This window comes from Pelobates fuscus, chromosome 3 (assembly GCF_036172605.1).
Source record: "Pelobates fuscus isolate aPelFus1 chromosome 3, aPelFus1.pri, whole genome shotgun sequence".
NCBI lineage: Eukaryota > Metazoa > Chordata > Amphibia > Anura > Pelobatidae > Pelobates > Pelobates fuscus.
The window spans coordinates 211557642-211575795 of NC_086319.1; the positions used below are offsets into that span (position 1 = coordinate 211557642).

The 18154-nt window shown below is 38.2% G+C and overlaps 1 protein-coding gene and 1 pseudogene across 13 annotated transcripts in view; both read right to left on the reverse strand.

Annotated features, from left to right (window-relative positions):
* LOC134602740 (protocadherin gamma-A4-like) overlaps nucleotides 1-18154 on the reverse strand; it is a 487733-nt gene that overhangs the window by 170880 nt on the left and 298699 nt on the right. For 2 of the 13 annotated variants that reach the window (XM_063447937.1, XM_063447932.1), the window contains exon 1: nucleotides 3775-6384. The exons of the other annotated variants lie outside the window; for them this stretch is intronic. In XM_063447937.1, coding sequence (XP_063304007.1) covers nucleotides 3775-6222 — 2448 coding nt within the window. In that variant the 5' untranslated portion in view covers nucleotides 6223-6384. Of the gene's footprint in view, nucleotides 1-3774; nucleotides 6385-18154 lie in introns of those variants that run through there. 13 annotated transcript variants of the gene reach the window in all.
* Nucleotides 13776-16145, reverse strand: LOC134603682 (protocadherin gamma-C5-like; annotated as a pseudogene).

Sequence of the window (18154 nt, forward strand, 5' to 3'; positions counted from 1 at the left end):
CTTGCATCAATTTATAGCACCCTGTATAATTAAAAAAAACGACACTTCTACCCACCAACCCACCAGCTCAGACATAGACACATTACTGAGTCTGATCTCATTGCCCAGTCTCACTATTGACCAGAGGAACACCATCTTCCAACCAATCACTGCAGATGAAATACATTCGGCAATTGCAAACTTGCCACCAGACAAATCACCAGGCCCCGATGGATTCACTAATAAGTACTACAAAGTGTTCTCCAATACCCTAACTCCCCGCTTAAAAAAGCATTTGCACACATAACTGAATCTGGAACCATGCCACCTGAAATGCTCTTGGCCCATGTGGCTACCCTCCCCAAGCCGGGGAAAATCCCGAACAAGGGACAAAACTTATGCCCCATACCCCTCCTCCACACCGACATAAAATTGTTAGCAAAAATATACTCAAACAGGCTAGCCTCCATTCTACCATCAATAATACACAAAGACCAAGTAGCTTTTATTAAAGGAATGCAGGGTACCGATGGTATGAGAAAGGTCCTTAACCTAATCTATAGGCTACAAAAACAAAATAAGGGAAGCCTATTCCTATCATTAGACGGCTTTTGATCGCCTGAACTGGAGTTTCCTGGAAGCGGTTCTGAGAAAGTTCCAGTACCCTAGCAAATTCTTAAACACCTTAAAACCTCTATACAGTGCACCGACAGCCAAGGTTACCAATGCTGGCTTCCTCTCGGACCCTTTCTCAATCACAAATAGCACATGCCAAGGATGCCCCTTATCCCCTCTCCTATATGCTATAGCGCTAGAACCTCTCACATCATTGATTAGACACAGCCCACACATCTCAGGTATCAAACTACACCACAAAGAATACAAACTAACACTCTTCGCAAATGATGTTCTGCTTACATTAAGCAACCCTGAAAATTCTTTACCACATTTTCACTCTATCTTAGACTCATATTGCAAATGTTCCTACTATAACTTGAACGTATCAAAGACCCAAGAATTGTGTAAGGGTATCTACTTAGACACCTTACAAATATTGAAACAAACATATAACTATGACTGGCGTACAGACCACATCACCTTTTTAGCAATTGCAATGTTAAAGAAACTTGCCAACCTCTTTCAAGCAATTACGGCAAACTCTTGGGGGAAATTAAACTATAATTGCAGGACTGGAAACCCATGTTCATCTCATGGACCAGGCGGATCGCAGCCACAAAAATGATCATGCTTCCAAAACTCCAATACATGTTCCGATCATTACCAATAAAGGTCTCCCCCATATACTTTAACACACTGCAACACTGGGTATGTAAATTTGTATGGAATGGGAAAACAACCAGCATACCTCTCAAAATTATGCATTGTCCCACCCAAGAATGAGGTATGAGCAACCCTAATTTGAATTGGTATTACCACGCAGCTATTCTCAGTAGCATTCTCCAAGCCAGTGCTTCCACCGAAAAACCACAATAGAAGCAGATAGAGTCTGGCTGGGCACACAACACTGCACTGGATGTTCTGGCATAGCTCCTCCCCCCAGTAGGCCATGCAGAGCAAATTGCTTACAAACCACCTCCTTAACGCTATCCATATGGGATAGTTACTCTAAACGGTTGACAACACAAAGACCATATCTCTAGCTATGCCCCTCAGAGCGATAACACTCCTAATCCTGGACTTCAATCACAGAATGTGGGAGAGGCACGGTTTCTGTTTTCTCAATCAACTATACACTAATCGCACTTCCATGACCTTTGCTGAGCTCCAACAAAACAACAAACTCCCCACGATAGCGCACTACTCCTACTTACAACTGGGTTCACTAATCTAAAAATTTGATTTATATACTTTTTCTGCTGTAAATTGTCTAGAACTGATGGACTTTGAACACGTGTGTATAGGCCTTAAGCCTCCAAAAAAACTCATATCCACAATTTATGCAGCCATACTGCCAAAACTAAAACTCAAAGAACAACGCTTTGTCAAAGCGTGGGAAAACGAACTAGATAAGTCACTCCCTGAACAAACATGGGAACACATGCTTACAAACCCCAAAACATTCACGTTATGTTCCAGACACCTAGAACTAGATAAAAAATTAAGTTACAGGTGGTACTTAACACCGACCCGCCTAAATCGCATGTGCCCAATAAAATCTACACAATATTGGAGATGCGCATCGGGCACTAGGACTATGTTGCACATCTGGTGGAGCTGCCCAAGTCTTAGTGGCTTCTGGTGAGCTACAGCAGAAGTGATACAGGATAGCACGAATATACAGTTACTGTACCTGATGGAAACTTTATACTATTCAACTTCCCGGCTATAATACCCAAACCAGACCAATACCTGATGTTCCATATCCTAATAGAAGCTCTTTCATCTCTAGCTCGGAATTGGGCTACACCATAAATCCCTACAATAGAAATGTGTCTGCATGAGTTAGCGTTTAGAAAACAAAATACACCACCCAAGTGCAAACACCCCAATTACAGATATTACTGGGAGATCGCATGGGAAAAATGGGAAAGATTTGCAAATAACCATGTAAAATCGCACAGCCCAAAACAGGCGCTGGGTCCGACAGCTCTGCTCATCCAAATCTAGCCAGGCGCTGGGCCGACATCCATAGAGGATGTAATGAATGTAATGAATGTGTATATGATGTGTATATATGTGTATAATGTGTATATGATACTCAATGTGAAACTTATGGCAATTCATGGAAGACACCATGGCAGGAAAGTGAATGACAGGATGGCTCCCCCCCACCCCACCCAAGTTTGAAAAATTAGACTCAAGAAGTGGGCAAAATGTTCATAAAAGTTATAAACTTCTTGGCAAAGTTTATTCTCATTTGCACGGTGTGGACCTATACAATGTACTATTGTCCAGCAGTTTACCTATGGAAATGATGTAATTTCTCTGTATTTACAAATGGATTATCTGCCCTTGTTAAAATGTCGATGCACCATGATTGAGTCTAAATAAACATTACAAATATAAAAAAAAAAGATGGATTGCTATAATCATTCAGAGTGCCTACCATCACAAGAATGTACCTCCTCCAAACAAAATAAGAACGCATTCGACTCTAGCTGTGGCTACGTCATGGGCTAATTGGGCAGAGGTGCCACACAAGGATATCTGTAGGGCAGCAACCAGGTCTTCCCCAGTGACCATTATAAAACATTATAAACTGGATGTGTTATCTCCTTCCACCTGCTTTGGCAGGAGTGTGTTGTCTTTAGTATCATCCATTCATTAAATTAGCTTAATTTTGCAAATATTTGGTCTATGAGTCTGTTTTTTCCTAACCCTTCCATGAAGCTACTGCGTGGGTATTACCCTTTAGTAATGCTGCCATGATTAGCCAGGAATATGGATACTTTACTTAATACTTACTGTAATTTTCTTTTCCTGGCTATTCTTCATGGCAGCATCAGGTTCCCACCCTTTTTTAATGTTTCTTGGCTTTATAATTGGACTGGGGTATGAAGGGAGGAGGGACCTTTTATACCCATAGTCTGATTAATTTAATTAGTTTATTATTCGTGTCCTGTGGTGGCTGGGGGAGGAGCACCATTGAGTGATGCTGCCATGAAGAATAGCCAGGAAAAGAAAATTACAGTAAGTATTAAGTAAATTATCCCTATTACTTTGTCTTTTTTTTAGAAATATAAAATGAATTTAGTGGAATATTTAATAAAAAAAATTGTAGAAATGTTCAAGTAATTTAAAATCAAATTCTAAGAGAACAACAGATATTCTCACCTGGTTTAAACTGTTTGTCCAGTTTGTAGCAGCAGAAGAATCAACAGCATTCACTGCATCTTTCAACTGAGAACTAGCAGGCGTTTGAAAAATGAAATCAGATGTTTCTGTTGTTTGATGAAAGCAAGTTTGGTAACATTGTCCTTGAGATTCTGGTGGTATCATTCTCACTTCCATGTATTTTAAGGTTCCATCAGTGTTCAAGTATAAAGTTGGCTTATACTGTTCTGTAAAAGACTTAGGCTCTGATCTGCTCAACATACAACAGCCTATACTGTTGTCATCATAGGTTTCTTTTTTTAAACATTTCACTAATAAAATTAGAAAAGTGACGATTGAAACTAAGCTTATGGCCACAAGAGAAATTATTAAATACAAAGTCAAGTCTGATGGGGGTTTTGAATTTGTAAGATAATCACCTGATGTTGTACTTTCTTGAATAATGGTATCCACTATGCTCAAATTAATTGTAACTGTGGTAGACAAGGATGGATTCCCATGATCACTGATTACAATGGTAAGTTGTTGTTCTGTATTATCCATCTCTTGCAAATTTCGGATGGTTCTAATCTCACCTGTGTTTGCAGACACTTGGAATAATGTGGTATCGGTACTTCCAATAAGACTGAACAGTAGCCAAGCATTCTGTCCAGAGTCCAAATCCACTGCAGATATCTTTGTTACCAAGTGGCCAACTGATGCAGCTCTTGGTATAACTTCCTCAGCACTCATTTCTTTTGAGTACTGTGGATATAATACCATAGGATAGTTATCATTTGTGTCAAGTACAAATATAAAAACTGTCACATTAGAGCCTAGTTTAGGATATCCAGAATCTTCTACCTGTATTGTTATTTCAAAAACCTGATTATGCTCATAGTCAAAGGAACGTTGGGCATATATATTTCCACTGTTTGGATTGATGTACACAAATGAAGATATAGAAGAACTATCTATGTAGCTTTCAACTACAGAGTAAACTAACTCTGAATTAATTCCTTCATCTAGATCAAAGGCAGATACAGTACATAATGAGATGCCAGGGTCATTGTTTTCTTGTATAAAAGCATTGTAAACTGCCTGAGTAAATATCGGGGAATTGTCATTAAGGTCAGAAATATTAATAGTGATGGTACTTTGTGTGGATAAAGGTGGAGACCCCATATCAGTGGCAATCAGTTGTATATTGTATTGGGCAATTTTCTCTTTGTCTAGCAATCCACTAGTCACCAAAGAATATCCATTTTTAAAAGGCTTAACTTTAAAAGGCAGGTTATGTAAAACTTCTATTTTTACCTCACCATTCTTACCAGAATCCCTATCTTTAACAGTAAAAAATGCAACTGCTGTTTCTATGGCAGTATTTTCAGGCACATCACTTGATGTAGATGTAAAGCGAATTTCTGGGGGATTGTCATTTACATCTTCAACTTCAATTTGAATAAGACAACGTCCTTCCAGTTCAGGTACTCCTTTATCCTTTGCCCTTACTGACAATTCATATAAATTTGCTTGTTCAAAATCCACAACCCCTTTGGTGTATATTTCACCTGTTTCTGCGTTTAAATTAAATAATTCCTTGGTGCTCTTTGATGTGTGGTCATCAAAATAATATTCTATTTCACCATTGGCTCCATCATCCAAATCGGTGGCATTAAGAATCATTACAACAGTATTTAAATAAGGATTTTCCATTAATCTGATTTTGTAAATTGATTGGTCAAACACTGGTGCATTGTCATTGATATCTAAAACGATCACAGTTATTTGACATGACCCTGATCTGGGCTGTTCCCCCCCATCAACAGCAGTAAGGATTAATTTGTGTTCCCATTTTTCTTCTCTGTCAAGAGCCTTTTCCAAAACTAACTCAGGAATCAGAGTTCCATCTTTACGATTTGTCACCGACAATGAAAAATATTGGTTAGAGTTCATTGTATACTGTCTAACACCATTAACACCAACATCTAGATCCTCTGCAATTTCTAGAGGAAATCTAACACCAGGACTTGCAAACACCTCTGTGATTTTTACAATGCGATCAGCAGATGAAAAAATAGGAGAATTGTCATTTATATCCAATACCTCTATTTCAATAATGATAAACTCTAAAGGTTTTTCAGCTGCAAGTTCTATATGCAACAAACAGCTAGGATTATATTCACAAAGACCCTCTCTATCAATCCTTTCTCTCACAGTTAGAGCTCCTGTTGCCTGATTTACAGCAAAATGTCTCCATCTTTCTTCAGATCCTAAATGCAGTCTTCGTTTAGTGAGATCTGCTAGATTCCATCCCAGATCTTGAGCTACATTCCCTACAACCATTCCTATCTCAGTCTCTTCAAGAACAGAATATCGAAGCTGTGCTGAAACCCAGCCCGAGCTACAAATTAAAATGAAATATACTACTTGCCATTCCCAAGTCTTTGGACAGTTCTTGAAGTCCATATCTTAAATCCTTTATTTTGAAGTATGAATGCAGGCCAGATCTATAATTCCAAAGACTGGTAGTTTAAATATACATCCTCTGAGAGATAATAAGATACACTCTTGAAATAAAACCATCCACAAAATATCCATCGGTTCGCCAGCTCTTCTTTGTGTATCAGAGTAAAGATGGGAGGGTGATTCACTGAGCCAGAGGGGAGGAGAATGGAAATATGACATGAGCAGATCTACTTGTGAAGCTAAAGAAATGACTGGATGACAGGACTGCCCTCTGCTGTCCAGTAGTTCTAACTTCATTATCAAACTAAATCTTCCCCTCAAATTATATAGCTATATATAGAAAAATCCACATATTTAGTGTTTTTTTTTTTTTTTTTTCAAACATGCATAACCAGTGGAATAAATAAGCTGTCCTTCAAACATGTTTATTGGAAACAATTAATGTATTTTCTTTTTCTTGTTATTTTATATTTATTTAAAAAAATGTCAAAGCTATATTTTCAGGCAGATATATCACAGTTTGCACAACATTTTAAATTAATATTAGTTTCTTCTAATAAGTGTTGTAAAATAGGTAAACTAAACACAGACATAATGATTGCATGCAAAATGTAGATATAGGTAAAAGAGATGATGGATCCACCTATACTGAGCTGTTGACCTACAGGAAGTGGTTAATAGTTACCAAAATGTTTGATCATTTACGTTATATCAGTTTATTTCTTGATACAGAATTATATGCTGATATAAACTGCTTTACATTTATTAAACTGCACTGCATGAGAGAATAATTCTTTGACCAGGTATCCGAAGGTCTGATATAGCACACGTAGTATAGCATAAATTATTATTATCATAAATAAACATGAAACATATTTTTCTGATTTTGTGTAACCTACAGAGAGTGTTATATTTCACATATTTAACACATGTTTTTACATAGGCATGAGTATCAGGGATAAAATATAAAATATAGACAAAAAAATGCAAACAATTATTAGAAATCACAATATGTGGTACAAATCAATGCTGCTCGACACATGGAAGGTGCTTCCTATTTCACCTTGAAAAATGAGTATCCAATGACTACTTCTCTGAGTATCAGGGACACAGCCTTCTCAATTATAATTAAATCAAATGTGTATGTTTACAGCACTGATATAAAATTAAGAAATAATAAGGCATTAGTTTTCTAATACAAACCCCCTAGCAGGATCAAGAGAAACAAAATTAAGAATATAGAATTGTCTTAAGGACCTTTTTTGGTTATGATATGGAAAAAGCTTATTTTTTGTTGTAGATTCCATGTGGACTTTTGGGATATATTATGCATGTGTAATAGCAGATTAGGTTATATAAAAATGCCCTCAAACTATTTTTCAATATAGATGGAATTTAAGAATGTTTTGCCATTGTCAGTACAAGAATATTTTTGTTTACAATTTAGTCTGGCTTTGAATATTAAATCATAATGAATTCCTTCATATAATTAAATCCAGATACTGTATATAATACATTATGAGGGTCGGCATTTTTATTATAAAAATGTTATAATAAGAATTAAAAAAAAAGATGAAGATAAAAGACTATCAGAGTTATATAACACATATAACACAAGTATAATATTGGTTTTGGTACACAGATCCACAGAGCCTTTGTATATGCTAAAGCATATATATATATAGCATACATAGAAATCACGTTCTGTCTAAAATTTCACTAGTCATCAAACAATAATACGTTTTGACATTATGAGGTACCTGCCACATTTTGGAAAGGTAAAGGGACACTGTAGTCACTATCACTATTCCATATACAGTCGTGCTCAAAAGTTTTCATACCCTTGGAGAATTGGTAATATATGTACCATTTTTAAAGAAAACAAGAGTAAGCAGGCAAAACACATTTATTTTATTTCTTATGAGATTCATATTCAACTGTAGGTTATAACAGAATGGCACAATCATAAAACAAAACATGGCAACAAAGAAAAAAATGAAATGACCCCTGTTCAAATGTCTGCATACAGTTAGCTCATACTACTGTGTATTGCCCCCTTTAGCATCAATGACAGCATGTAGTCTTTTGTAATAGTTGTCTATGAGGCCCCTAATTCTTGCAGGCGGTACAGCTGCCCATTCATCTTGGCAAAATGCCTCCAGGTCGTCTTGCATGAACCGCAAGTTTGAGATCTCCCCAGAGTGACTCAATGATATTAAGGTCAGGAGACTGTGATGGCCACTCCAGAACTTTCACCCTTTTCTGTTGCAAGTTTGCAACCACTGGAGGGTCAACTTGGCCTTGTCATTCTGGGAAGTCAAAGAGTGCCCCATGTGCCTTAGTGCCAAAGAATGCAAATTGTCTGTCAGTATTTTCTGATAACATGCTGCATTCCTCTTGCCATCAATTTTCACAAGATTCCCCATGCCTATAGAGCTCACACACACCCAAAACATCACTGAGCCACCACCATGCTTCACAGTGGGGATGGTATTTTTTTCACCTTAGGCCTTGTTGACCCCTCTCCAAACATAGTGCTCATGGTTGCGACCATAAAACTCCATTTTGCTCTTATCACTCCAAATTGCAGTGTGCCAGAAGCTGTGAGGTATGACAAGGTATTGTCGTGCATATTGTAACTGGACTTTTTCTGTGGCATTGGCACAGTAAACACTTTTTTTTCTGGCAACTAGACCATGCAGCTAATTGTTGTTCAAGTATTGTCATAGTGTGCTCCTTGAAACAACCACACTGTCTTTTTCCAGAGCAGCCTGTATTTCTCCTGAGGTTACCTGTGGGTTTTTCTTTGCATCCCGAACAATTCTTCTGCCAGTTGTGGCTGAAATGTTTCTTGGTCTACCTGACCCTGGCTTGGTATCATGAGAGCCCCGAATTTTCCACTTCTTAAAAAGTGATTGAACAGTACTGACTGGCATTTTCAAGGCTTTGGATATCTTTTTTAATATTCTTTTCTATCTTTATAAAGTTCCATTACCGTGTTATGTAGGTCTTTTGACAGTTGTTTTCTGCTCCCCATAGCTCAGTATCTAGCCTGCTCAGAGTATCCACGTGAGAGCTAACAAACTCATTGACTATTTATACACAGACACTAACTGCAATTTAAAAAGCCACAGGTGTGGGAAATTAACATTTAATTGCCATTTTAACCTGTGTGTCTGTAACAAGGCCAAACATTGAAGGGTATGTAAACTTTCGATCAGGGCCATTTGGATTATTTCAGTTATTATTATGATTTTAAAAATGAGCCAAACAACTGTGTGATAATAAATGACTTCATATGATCACTATCCTTCAATTAAATAATTTTTTTGCATGATCTGTCATATTTTCAAAATCAATGCCGAGTATGCAAACCTTTGAGCACAACTGTATGTGCATTGGTTATAGTGCCTAGAATCCTCTGACACTCTCCCTCTATTTAGTCTATTCAGCTTTATGCCTACTGGAGGTGTGAATAAGGCAGAGGTTATACTCATTCTTCTAGCCATACAAATTCATACCAGCAATGGATGCTCTGATCACACAGTGTCCTTTTAATTAGGAAACACCGTTATGCCTTGTCCTAATTAATAATGAATACAATACTGAATATTGAGTTATTAAATTATTTATATAGATTAAATAATTTGATTTGAAAAAAAAAAACATCTTATTTATTAAGAAGAAACATCCACCATAATTTAATTGGAATCATCTTTATTTTTCAGAGTCAGAAAAAAGAGAGAATATAAATGACAAAAACAGATCTAGGGATATAGGTAAAATGATGAGTGGATGACAAATTCTCCTTCTTCTGGCCAATACTCTTAATTTAATGTAACCTAAGAGGTCTTCATGTAAAGTAGATATAGAAAATATTATGTAAATCATTGTCATAGCATACATTCCACCATGTGAGTTAGAAATCCCTTGTCGTTATATGGAACTCTGGTAGCATCACCCAACACATCTGTTTCATGAGACAATGTAGTATGAGATAACATATGGTCATCAGCCATCCTTTTGAAATAGTACAAATCTCATCTGGAAAACAGATTCCTCAATATAAAAAACACCTAGAATGCTATATGTCTTTATACAAAAGCAATACACTGTCTACCACAGTCAAACAATAATGATCATTGCAATCTTAGTGTAGTGGAACAAGTCCAGAATCAAAGTACATATTTTAACATGTTATACCATATATTCCATATAATTTATTTTAATAACAAGCATGTTAAAACGTTATGTTTTTTAAAATATTGCATTGGAATGGGGGATTCTAAATGCTGCCTGCCATTATAGATTACATTTGTTCAAAGTTTAGAGTAATATTAGGGTTGAGGACAGGGCCAGATTAAGAGCCCAGTGGGCTTGGTGCTGAAAATTATGATGGGCCTAATTACAAAAAACACTAAAACAGTCATACCTCCCAAGCATCATGTATCTGATGGAGATGGTGTTGGAGGGAAACTCAAAGGCTGCAGCTATAAGAAAACACATACTCTATGCTAATCTCGCTCTAATTTATGCTTTCATCTTTCAAGTAAATCCATACCCCCTAACATCAGTGTCCAGTGAAGCAAGTCAATGGGCGGGCTAGAAGGGTGGGCCACTGATGTGAATCACATGACCAGAACTGCCAAAGGGGAAAACATGCCTAAAAAGGTGGCATGTCGGTCCAAACAATTGGAAGGCCAGCCTGGCATCAGTGTCCCCATGTCGCCCAGTCCCCTAGTCTCCCAGTTTTTCAGTGTCCTCATTTCTCCCCGTGTCCCCATGTCTCAGTGTTTCCTGTGTCACTAAGATACTAGGGGACACTGAGAGACGTGGACACAGTGAGGAATGGTGACACTGAGACACCAGGGGCACTGAGACACAAGGGGACACTGGGAGACATGGGGGCACTTGTGGATACATCAATATTATATAAAAGAGAATGCACACCAGAACCAAAAAAAGAAATGTATGCAAATATTTAATAAACCAACAACTGGTTAAATATGCATATTGCAAAAAATATACAAAGTGACAATAAACAGGCAACAAAAATCAAACAGTAACAATTTACCAGAGTTCTCACAAGCCTAACCGGGCAGAAACACGAATCACAATACCTCCCACCCCCAACGTTTCGGCACCAACTGGCTGCCTTTTTCAAGGGACAGCTTGAAAAAAAGACATGGGGACATTGAAAAATGTGGGGACTCTGGGAGACATGGGGACACTGAGACACTAGGGACACTGGCTGGGAGACATGGGGACACTGAGACACTAAGGACACTGGCTGGGAGACATGTGGACACTGGGAGACATGGGGACACTGAGACACTAGGGACACTGAGAGACATGGGGACACAGACACTGGGAGACTAGGGGACACTGGGAGCCATGGGGACACAGACACTAGGGACATTGGCTTAGAGACATGGGGACACTGAAATATTTGGGGACACTGAGACACTAGGGACACTGGCTGGGAGACATAGGGACACTGGGAGACATGGGGACACTGAGACACTAGGGACACTGACTGGGAGACATGTGGACACTGGGAGACAGATATTTAGGGACACTGGGAGATATGGGGACACTGAGGCACTAGGGACACTGAGAGACATGGGGACACTGAGACACTAGGGACACTGGCTGGGAGACATGGAGACACTATGTCCTAGTCTCTCCATGTCACAATGTGTCTCCCAATGTCCCTATGTCTCACAGGGTCCCCTAGTGTCTCAGCATCCCCATGTCTCACAGTGTCCCCTAGTGTTTCAGTGTCCCCAAGTGTCTCAGTGTCCCCTAGTGTCTCAGTGTCCCTATGTTTCCCTGCTGCCTTTCCCCCCATCCCTCACTTCCCTGAGCTGTAGTCTGTCTCTGCAGACTGGGAGCTGCTGTCTGAACTCTCTGTGCTCTGTAGCTGCTCCCCTGCAGATCAGTGAGTAGAGAGAGGCAGGGAGGGGATATGCTGTAACTTCCTATCCCTGCCTCTCTCCACACACAGTGATCCCTACTGGCTGGTGCTGGTATTGCAGAGTAATCTCTGTTTATACTGAGAAAAATATCTGCATTTGTATTGCCGGTATTACTGCAATACTGGCACGGCCAGGCAGCCTCAAATACCGGCTGTGGTGGTAAAATACTAGTCAGGTGGCAAACCCAAGAGTAGTGTGTAAAAATAGGCCTATTCCATGGGCCTGGGCCTGGAGCTGCAGCCTGGCCCTGGTTAAGGAGAATGTTATGGTTACGTATCAGCAATCACAAGAACAGGGCAAGCGTTTGGTACAAAATTAAAACATTTTGAAGTAATAGCTAAAACATGTCAAAATAAACAAAGAAGATGCTAGAATCAATGTGAGAAGAACTCTGGAGCTCTCGACATCCCTTTTTTAAAAGAATTTACATTGTCAATATTCATGTATGCTGTAAAAAAAGTCACCTTTTTATATGGTTGTCATTTGTTGTTTCTGGTCAGCAATGATCAGCAAGAATGAAACTTTTTGGCATGTGGGCACAAACACATTTCAGCAGCCTGAAGAATGGTAGTGTGAGTGTGCCCCCTAGTGACCTTTAGGTTTCACACAACTCTTTCTAGAAGACATTAATCTAAATATCTACTTATTTTTTTTACAGATTTAAGCAAACAACTATGCATTGATATCAATACGTTATATTTAATACAATGGGCAAGACAATGGAATATAAAGAATGCCGTCAAAGCATAATATTAAGAAGACTGAATAATTGCTCCACATGTACCAACACATTTTGCAATACCCCCTAATACTTAAAGGACCACTAAAGTCACCTAGGTCACTTCATCTCAACAAAGTGGCCTGGGTGCTGTAGTCCTTTGGGTTTAACCCTGCAATGTAAAATATTTTTTAGAATCTGCAATATTTACAATACAGGGTTAAACACACCTCTAGTGGTTGTTACACTGACAGCAACTGGTGGCACTTCCTGCTTCACTAATCATGCAAAACTCTGTCACGTGACTAAAAACCCTCATGGTAAAGCATTGATTGAATGATGAACGGGACTTGATGTCCCCAATGCTCCTATTAAAAAAAAAAAGGCAAGTAAATGCCCTTTATTTGCTATGTTTATGGGGCAAGGGACAAGAATACCAAAGATTTAAGAATACATGTTGATATTCCTAACACTTTAGTGTTCGTTTTACATCTGGGGATTATAGTAAAAATTAATCACAATCAGAATGACATGCTGTTATTGCAAAAAAAAAAAAATAACATGCTGTTAAATGTTAAAACAATCAAGCTCTAAACTCTTATCAACTTTATAAAAAGGTTGTAGCTGTAATTAGTCAACATTTAAAAAAAAAAAACTTGTCAAATAGTAATCGTTATACAACTCTCACCTGACCACCATCGTTTAACCAGCTTGCATCAGACGAAGAATCTGTATCTTTTGCCATATCCCTTAACTGAGGAAAATTAAGAGACTTCGTAAAGGAAAATTCTCTTTTCTCTGCAGATGTAGGAAAGCAGGTTTGGTAACATTGTCCTTGTGGTTCTGGTGGAACCATTCTAACTTCCATGTATTTTAAAGTTCCATCTGTGTTCAGGTATAAAGTTGGCTGGTACTGATCTCCATAGTGCTTGGATTGGCCTCCATTTGGAAAACAACAGTTAGTACTGTCTTCATTTTCTTTTTTTAGGCACTTTACTAAAAGTATTACAAATGTAACCAATGAAACTAAGCTAATAGCCACCAGAGAAATAATTAGATATAATGTCAAGTCTGAAGTTGGTTTAGACTTAGAAAGGGATTCCTGAGATTTGTGATTTTCTTGTACAGGACTGTCCACAATATTTACAGATATTGTGACTGTAGTTGACAATGGTGGGTCTCCATTATCCCTGATTAAAATGACAAGCGTTAGCTCAGAATTTGCTGTTTCTTGCAAACTTCTCATTGTTCTTATTTCTCCTGTGTTTGCAGTAATGTGAAATAATGAAGAATCAAATTCTCCATTAAAACTAAAGTTTAACCAAGCATTATGCCCAGAGTCAAAATCTACTGCAGATATTTTTGTAACTAAGTAGCCAACTGACACAGATCTTGGGATATTCTCATTTGCTACTAAATCTCTTGAAAGCTCTGGATAAAAAACTATAGGATGGTTGTCATTTGTATCCAAAACATATATGAATACTGTAACATTAGAAGATAATTTTGGAAAGCCTAAATCTTCTACCTTTACAATGATTTGAAAAACTTGAATATGTTCATAATCAAAGGCACGCTGAGCATATATGTTGCCATCATTTTTATTTATATAAACAAAAGAAGAAACCGCTGAACCATCTACTTGGCTTTCAACTATTGTGTATCTTAAATCAGAGTTAATACCCTCATCTTGATCAACTGCTGACAAAGTACATAATAAGCTACCAGGGTCATTATTTTCTTTTATAAATGCACTATATTGATGCTGGAGAAAAACTGGAGGGTTGTCATTAACATCTGAAATATTAAGAATTATTTGAATTTGTGCAGATAAACGTGGAACACCTAGGTCTGTGGCAATCAGTTGAATAGTATATTGAGAAATCCTTTCTCTGTCAAGAAATCCACTTGACACTAAGGAATAACGATTTTTTAATGGTTTAATCTCAAATGGAAGATTTGGATACACACGTATCTGCACCTCTCCATTCTTACCAGAATCTTTGTCATTCAAGATAAGAAAACCAACAGGAGTCCCTATTAATGCATTTTCAGGCAATTCATTTGTCATGGAAGTAAATATTATTTCTGGAGGATTATCATTTGCATCCTCAACCTCAATTTGTAAAAGACAACGTCCTTCTAATGAGGGCACTCCTTTATCCTTTGCCCTAACTATCAATTCATAAAAATGTAAAATCTCAAAATCCAATGTTCCCTTTATGTAAATTTCACCGGTGTGTTGGTTTAATTCAAATAATTCTTTGACAGAACTTGAAGCATGAGGATCAAAATAATATAAAATTTCACCACTTGCACCATCATCTGGGTCAGTAGCATTCAGTCTAATTATGAGTGTGTTAATAGGGGCATTTTCTATTAGGAGGATTTTATAACTTGACTGATTAAACACCGGTGCATTGTCATTAATATCTAGAACATTAATTGTTATTTGACTTGATCCTATTCTAGGCTTTTCTGCACCATCTGAAGCTGTGATTATTAATTTGTGTTTTTCTTTTTCTTCTCTATCAAGAGCCTTCTCAAGTACCAATTCTGGAACAAGAGTGCCATCTTTGCGATTTGCCACAGATAATGAAAAAAATGGGTTTGGGCTCAATTTGTAATGGGTTATGCTATTAATACCAACATCAAAATCCCGAGCTGCCTGTAAAGAAAATCGAGCACCTTGAGATGCCAGTACCTCAGTAATGTTTATTGTGTATTCAGGGTTGGAAAAAATGGGAGAATTATCATTAATGTCTAAAATTTCAATTTCTAGATTAAAAAATTCTAAAGGATTTTCTGCAATGATGTCTATATTTAACAAACAGCTAGAACTGAAACCACATAGGGTCTCTCTGTCAGTCCTTTCCTTCACAGTCAAATCTCCATTTTCCTGATTCACATCAAAATGTCTCCTGTTTCCCTCAGAACCCAAATGCAATTTTCGTTTAGAGATATCTGCTGGATTTAGCCCAAGGTCCTGAGCCACATTGCCCACAAATGTCCCTGGATCTAACTCTTCAAAAACAGAATAACGAAGCTGCCCAGACACCCAGCCCCAGTTACAAAGGAAAATAAAGTGCACTACTTGCCATTTCCAAGGCTTTGGGAAATATTGGAAGTCCATATCTCAAATTCTTTTGTTGAAAGATCTGAAATATAGGTCCCTTTATAATCCCACATGTACAAAGCTTATAGATGGATAATATTTCACAGGAAAATAAAACCTTCTTGCACTAAAAACATCCACTGGATTTCCAACGACAAGCAGCTCTTCTTTGTGTTTGAGAAGAAAGATGGGAGGCTGGTTCTGAACCGAGGGGAGGGGAATGGATGGGTGTCATAATCAGATCTACTGGTGCATTTAAACAAATGATTGGATGGCAAGGGTGCCCTCTGCTGGTCAAACATGGCGATTTCACTTTATTTAATTTTTGATAGCAATTGCATTTTCTATATAATATATATATATTTTTTTCATTCTTAAAATCGCCAGAAATCAGTGATGAATGCAAATTGCACTAAGTAGACATAAAATAGAATAGTATTGAGCATAATACATGTAAATTATGCAAATTATATTATGTAGGTTATTTGTTGGACTTTATTATTTGATTTTATTTCTTATATATGATTATCTAACTTTGCATTTCAGTGTTTAACCATCAGCTATTTCCTATTGCTAGGTCTTATCAATGATATGATTTATAAAAATGTGGCTATTATTACATGTCCTATGTGATTAAAGTTCAGATAACATCAGCTGTTCTTGCAGTGCATACCTTTAAGTAATGTCATCCTTATGGTTTAACACTGTTATTTAATTTGCCACTAAAAGCAAATGAAAGGGTATTCCTGATCACACGTTCCAGCCAATTCTTAGGTTTGAAATAATTACAGGTCAGCTTAAGTAATTACATTAAAAACAAACACATGTGATTGCGTTTTCTTGTGCTATACTATACAGTAACAGTATATAGTTTTAAAGCTATGCATAGTTCATTACTTAAAGTAAACAACATCTTGTCTCTTGAATATGAAGTTATTTGAGACACATGGCTTTATAACCTTATAGCTGATAGAGGCTGGGTCATAATTACAATCTAATTCAGCCAGTTTTTGGTTAGTTAACCATAATGGGAGAAATATTCAAAGCAATTAGAGATACTAGGCTTGCAAAACCTTACTGTGAGTGCCGTGCATTCTTTTCATGATATATGCTTAATAGGATCATGTTTGTCACATAAATGTAATGATTACTCACACATTTTGGCAAAAAATATTCACATTTAAAAAAATCTGTATTTAAATAAAGCTTTATAGTGAATAGACTATTTTGCCATATAAATTACACAAAACATTTGTCACTTCACCATAACTTGATGCTTAGTGAATATCCTCAAATTATTTTAAATAATTTATCGTAAACTGTCACTGTACAATGTAATGATTCTCACAACAAATATCAGACATTGTGTAATTGACAAAAAATGGCATTGACGGCGGGGCTTAACACCCAAGGTGAACGGACGCATCTGCCAGGAGCTCCGGGTGCCGACCGCAACAAACACCAAAATAAGTGATACCCCGCGGGCATCGGAAACCCAGAAGGCACTCACCATACCCTAGAAAGGGTGAGCAATAGGCACATGCCTTTCCTGTACCCGAAATCGGGCGGGAAAACTCGGCGCAAGTCCGGGGCCTACCCTGGGTACAAGAACACGCGGGCTGCCGCACGGGACCTGGAAGAAGAACTGTTAGAGCTCTACAGCTCCCCCTGGCTACCTGACAGGTCCCCACAGCACACATACATCATGGGGCGCAGGACCCAGAAACCTCAGGCTGGCCCCAGCAAGGACTCCCACGATATAGGGGAGATGCTACAGCGCCCGATGACACCCAAGATGGCTGCCCAGCCATACACTGGCATGCACAAAGCAAAGCTGCCAGCCGCCCTAAACGCAACCGGTGACGCCGATGCTCCCACGACTTTCTTGGAGGCACTGACTGAACAGGACCCTCACGCTCCTGCCACCAAATAAAACATCGCCAACCTCCTAAGGGAGCTGAGACAAATGTTAGCGGCCGACATAGACGCGTTCCGCAGTGATGTGAAGGCGGTGGAGGCTTGCATGCAAGTCACAGAGAACACTGTTACAGAGCTCCAACGGGAGGTACGTGAAATGAGGGATCAAATGCACAGCCTACAGCACTCCCATACTTCCCTAAC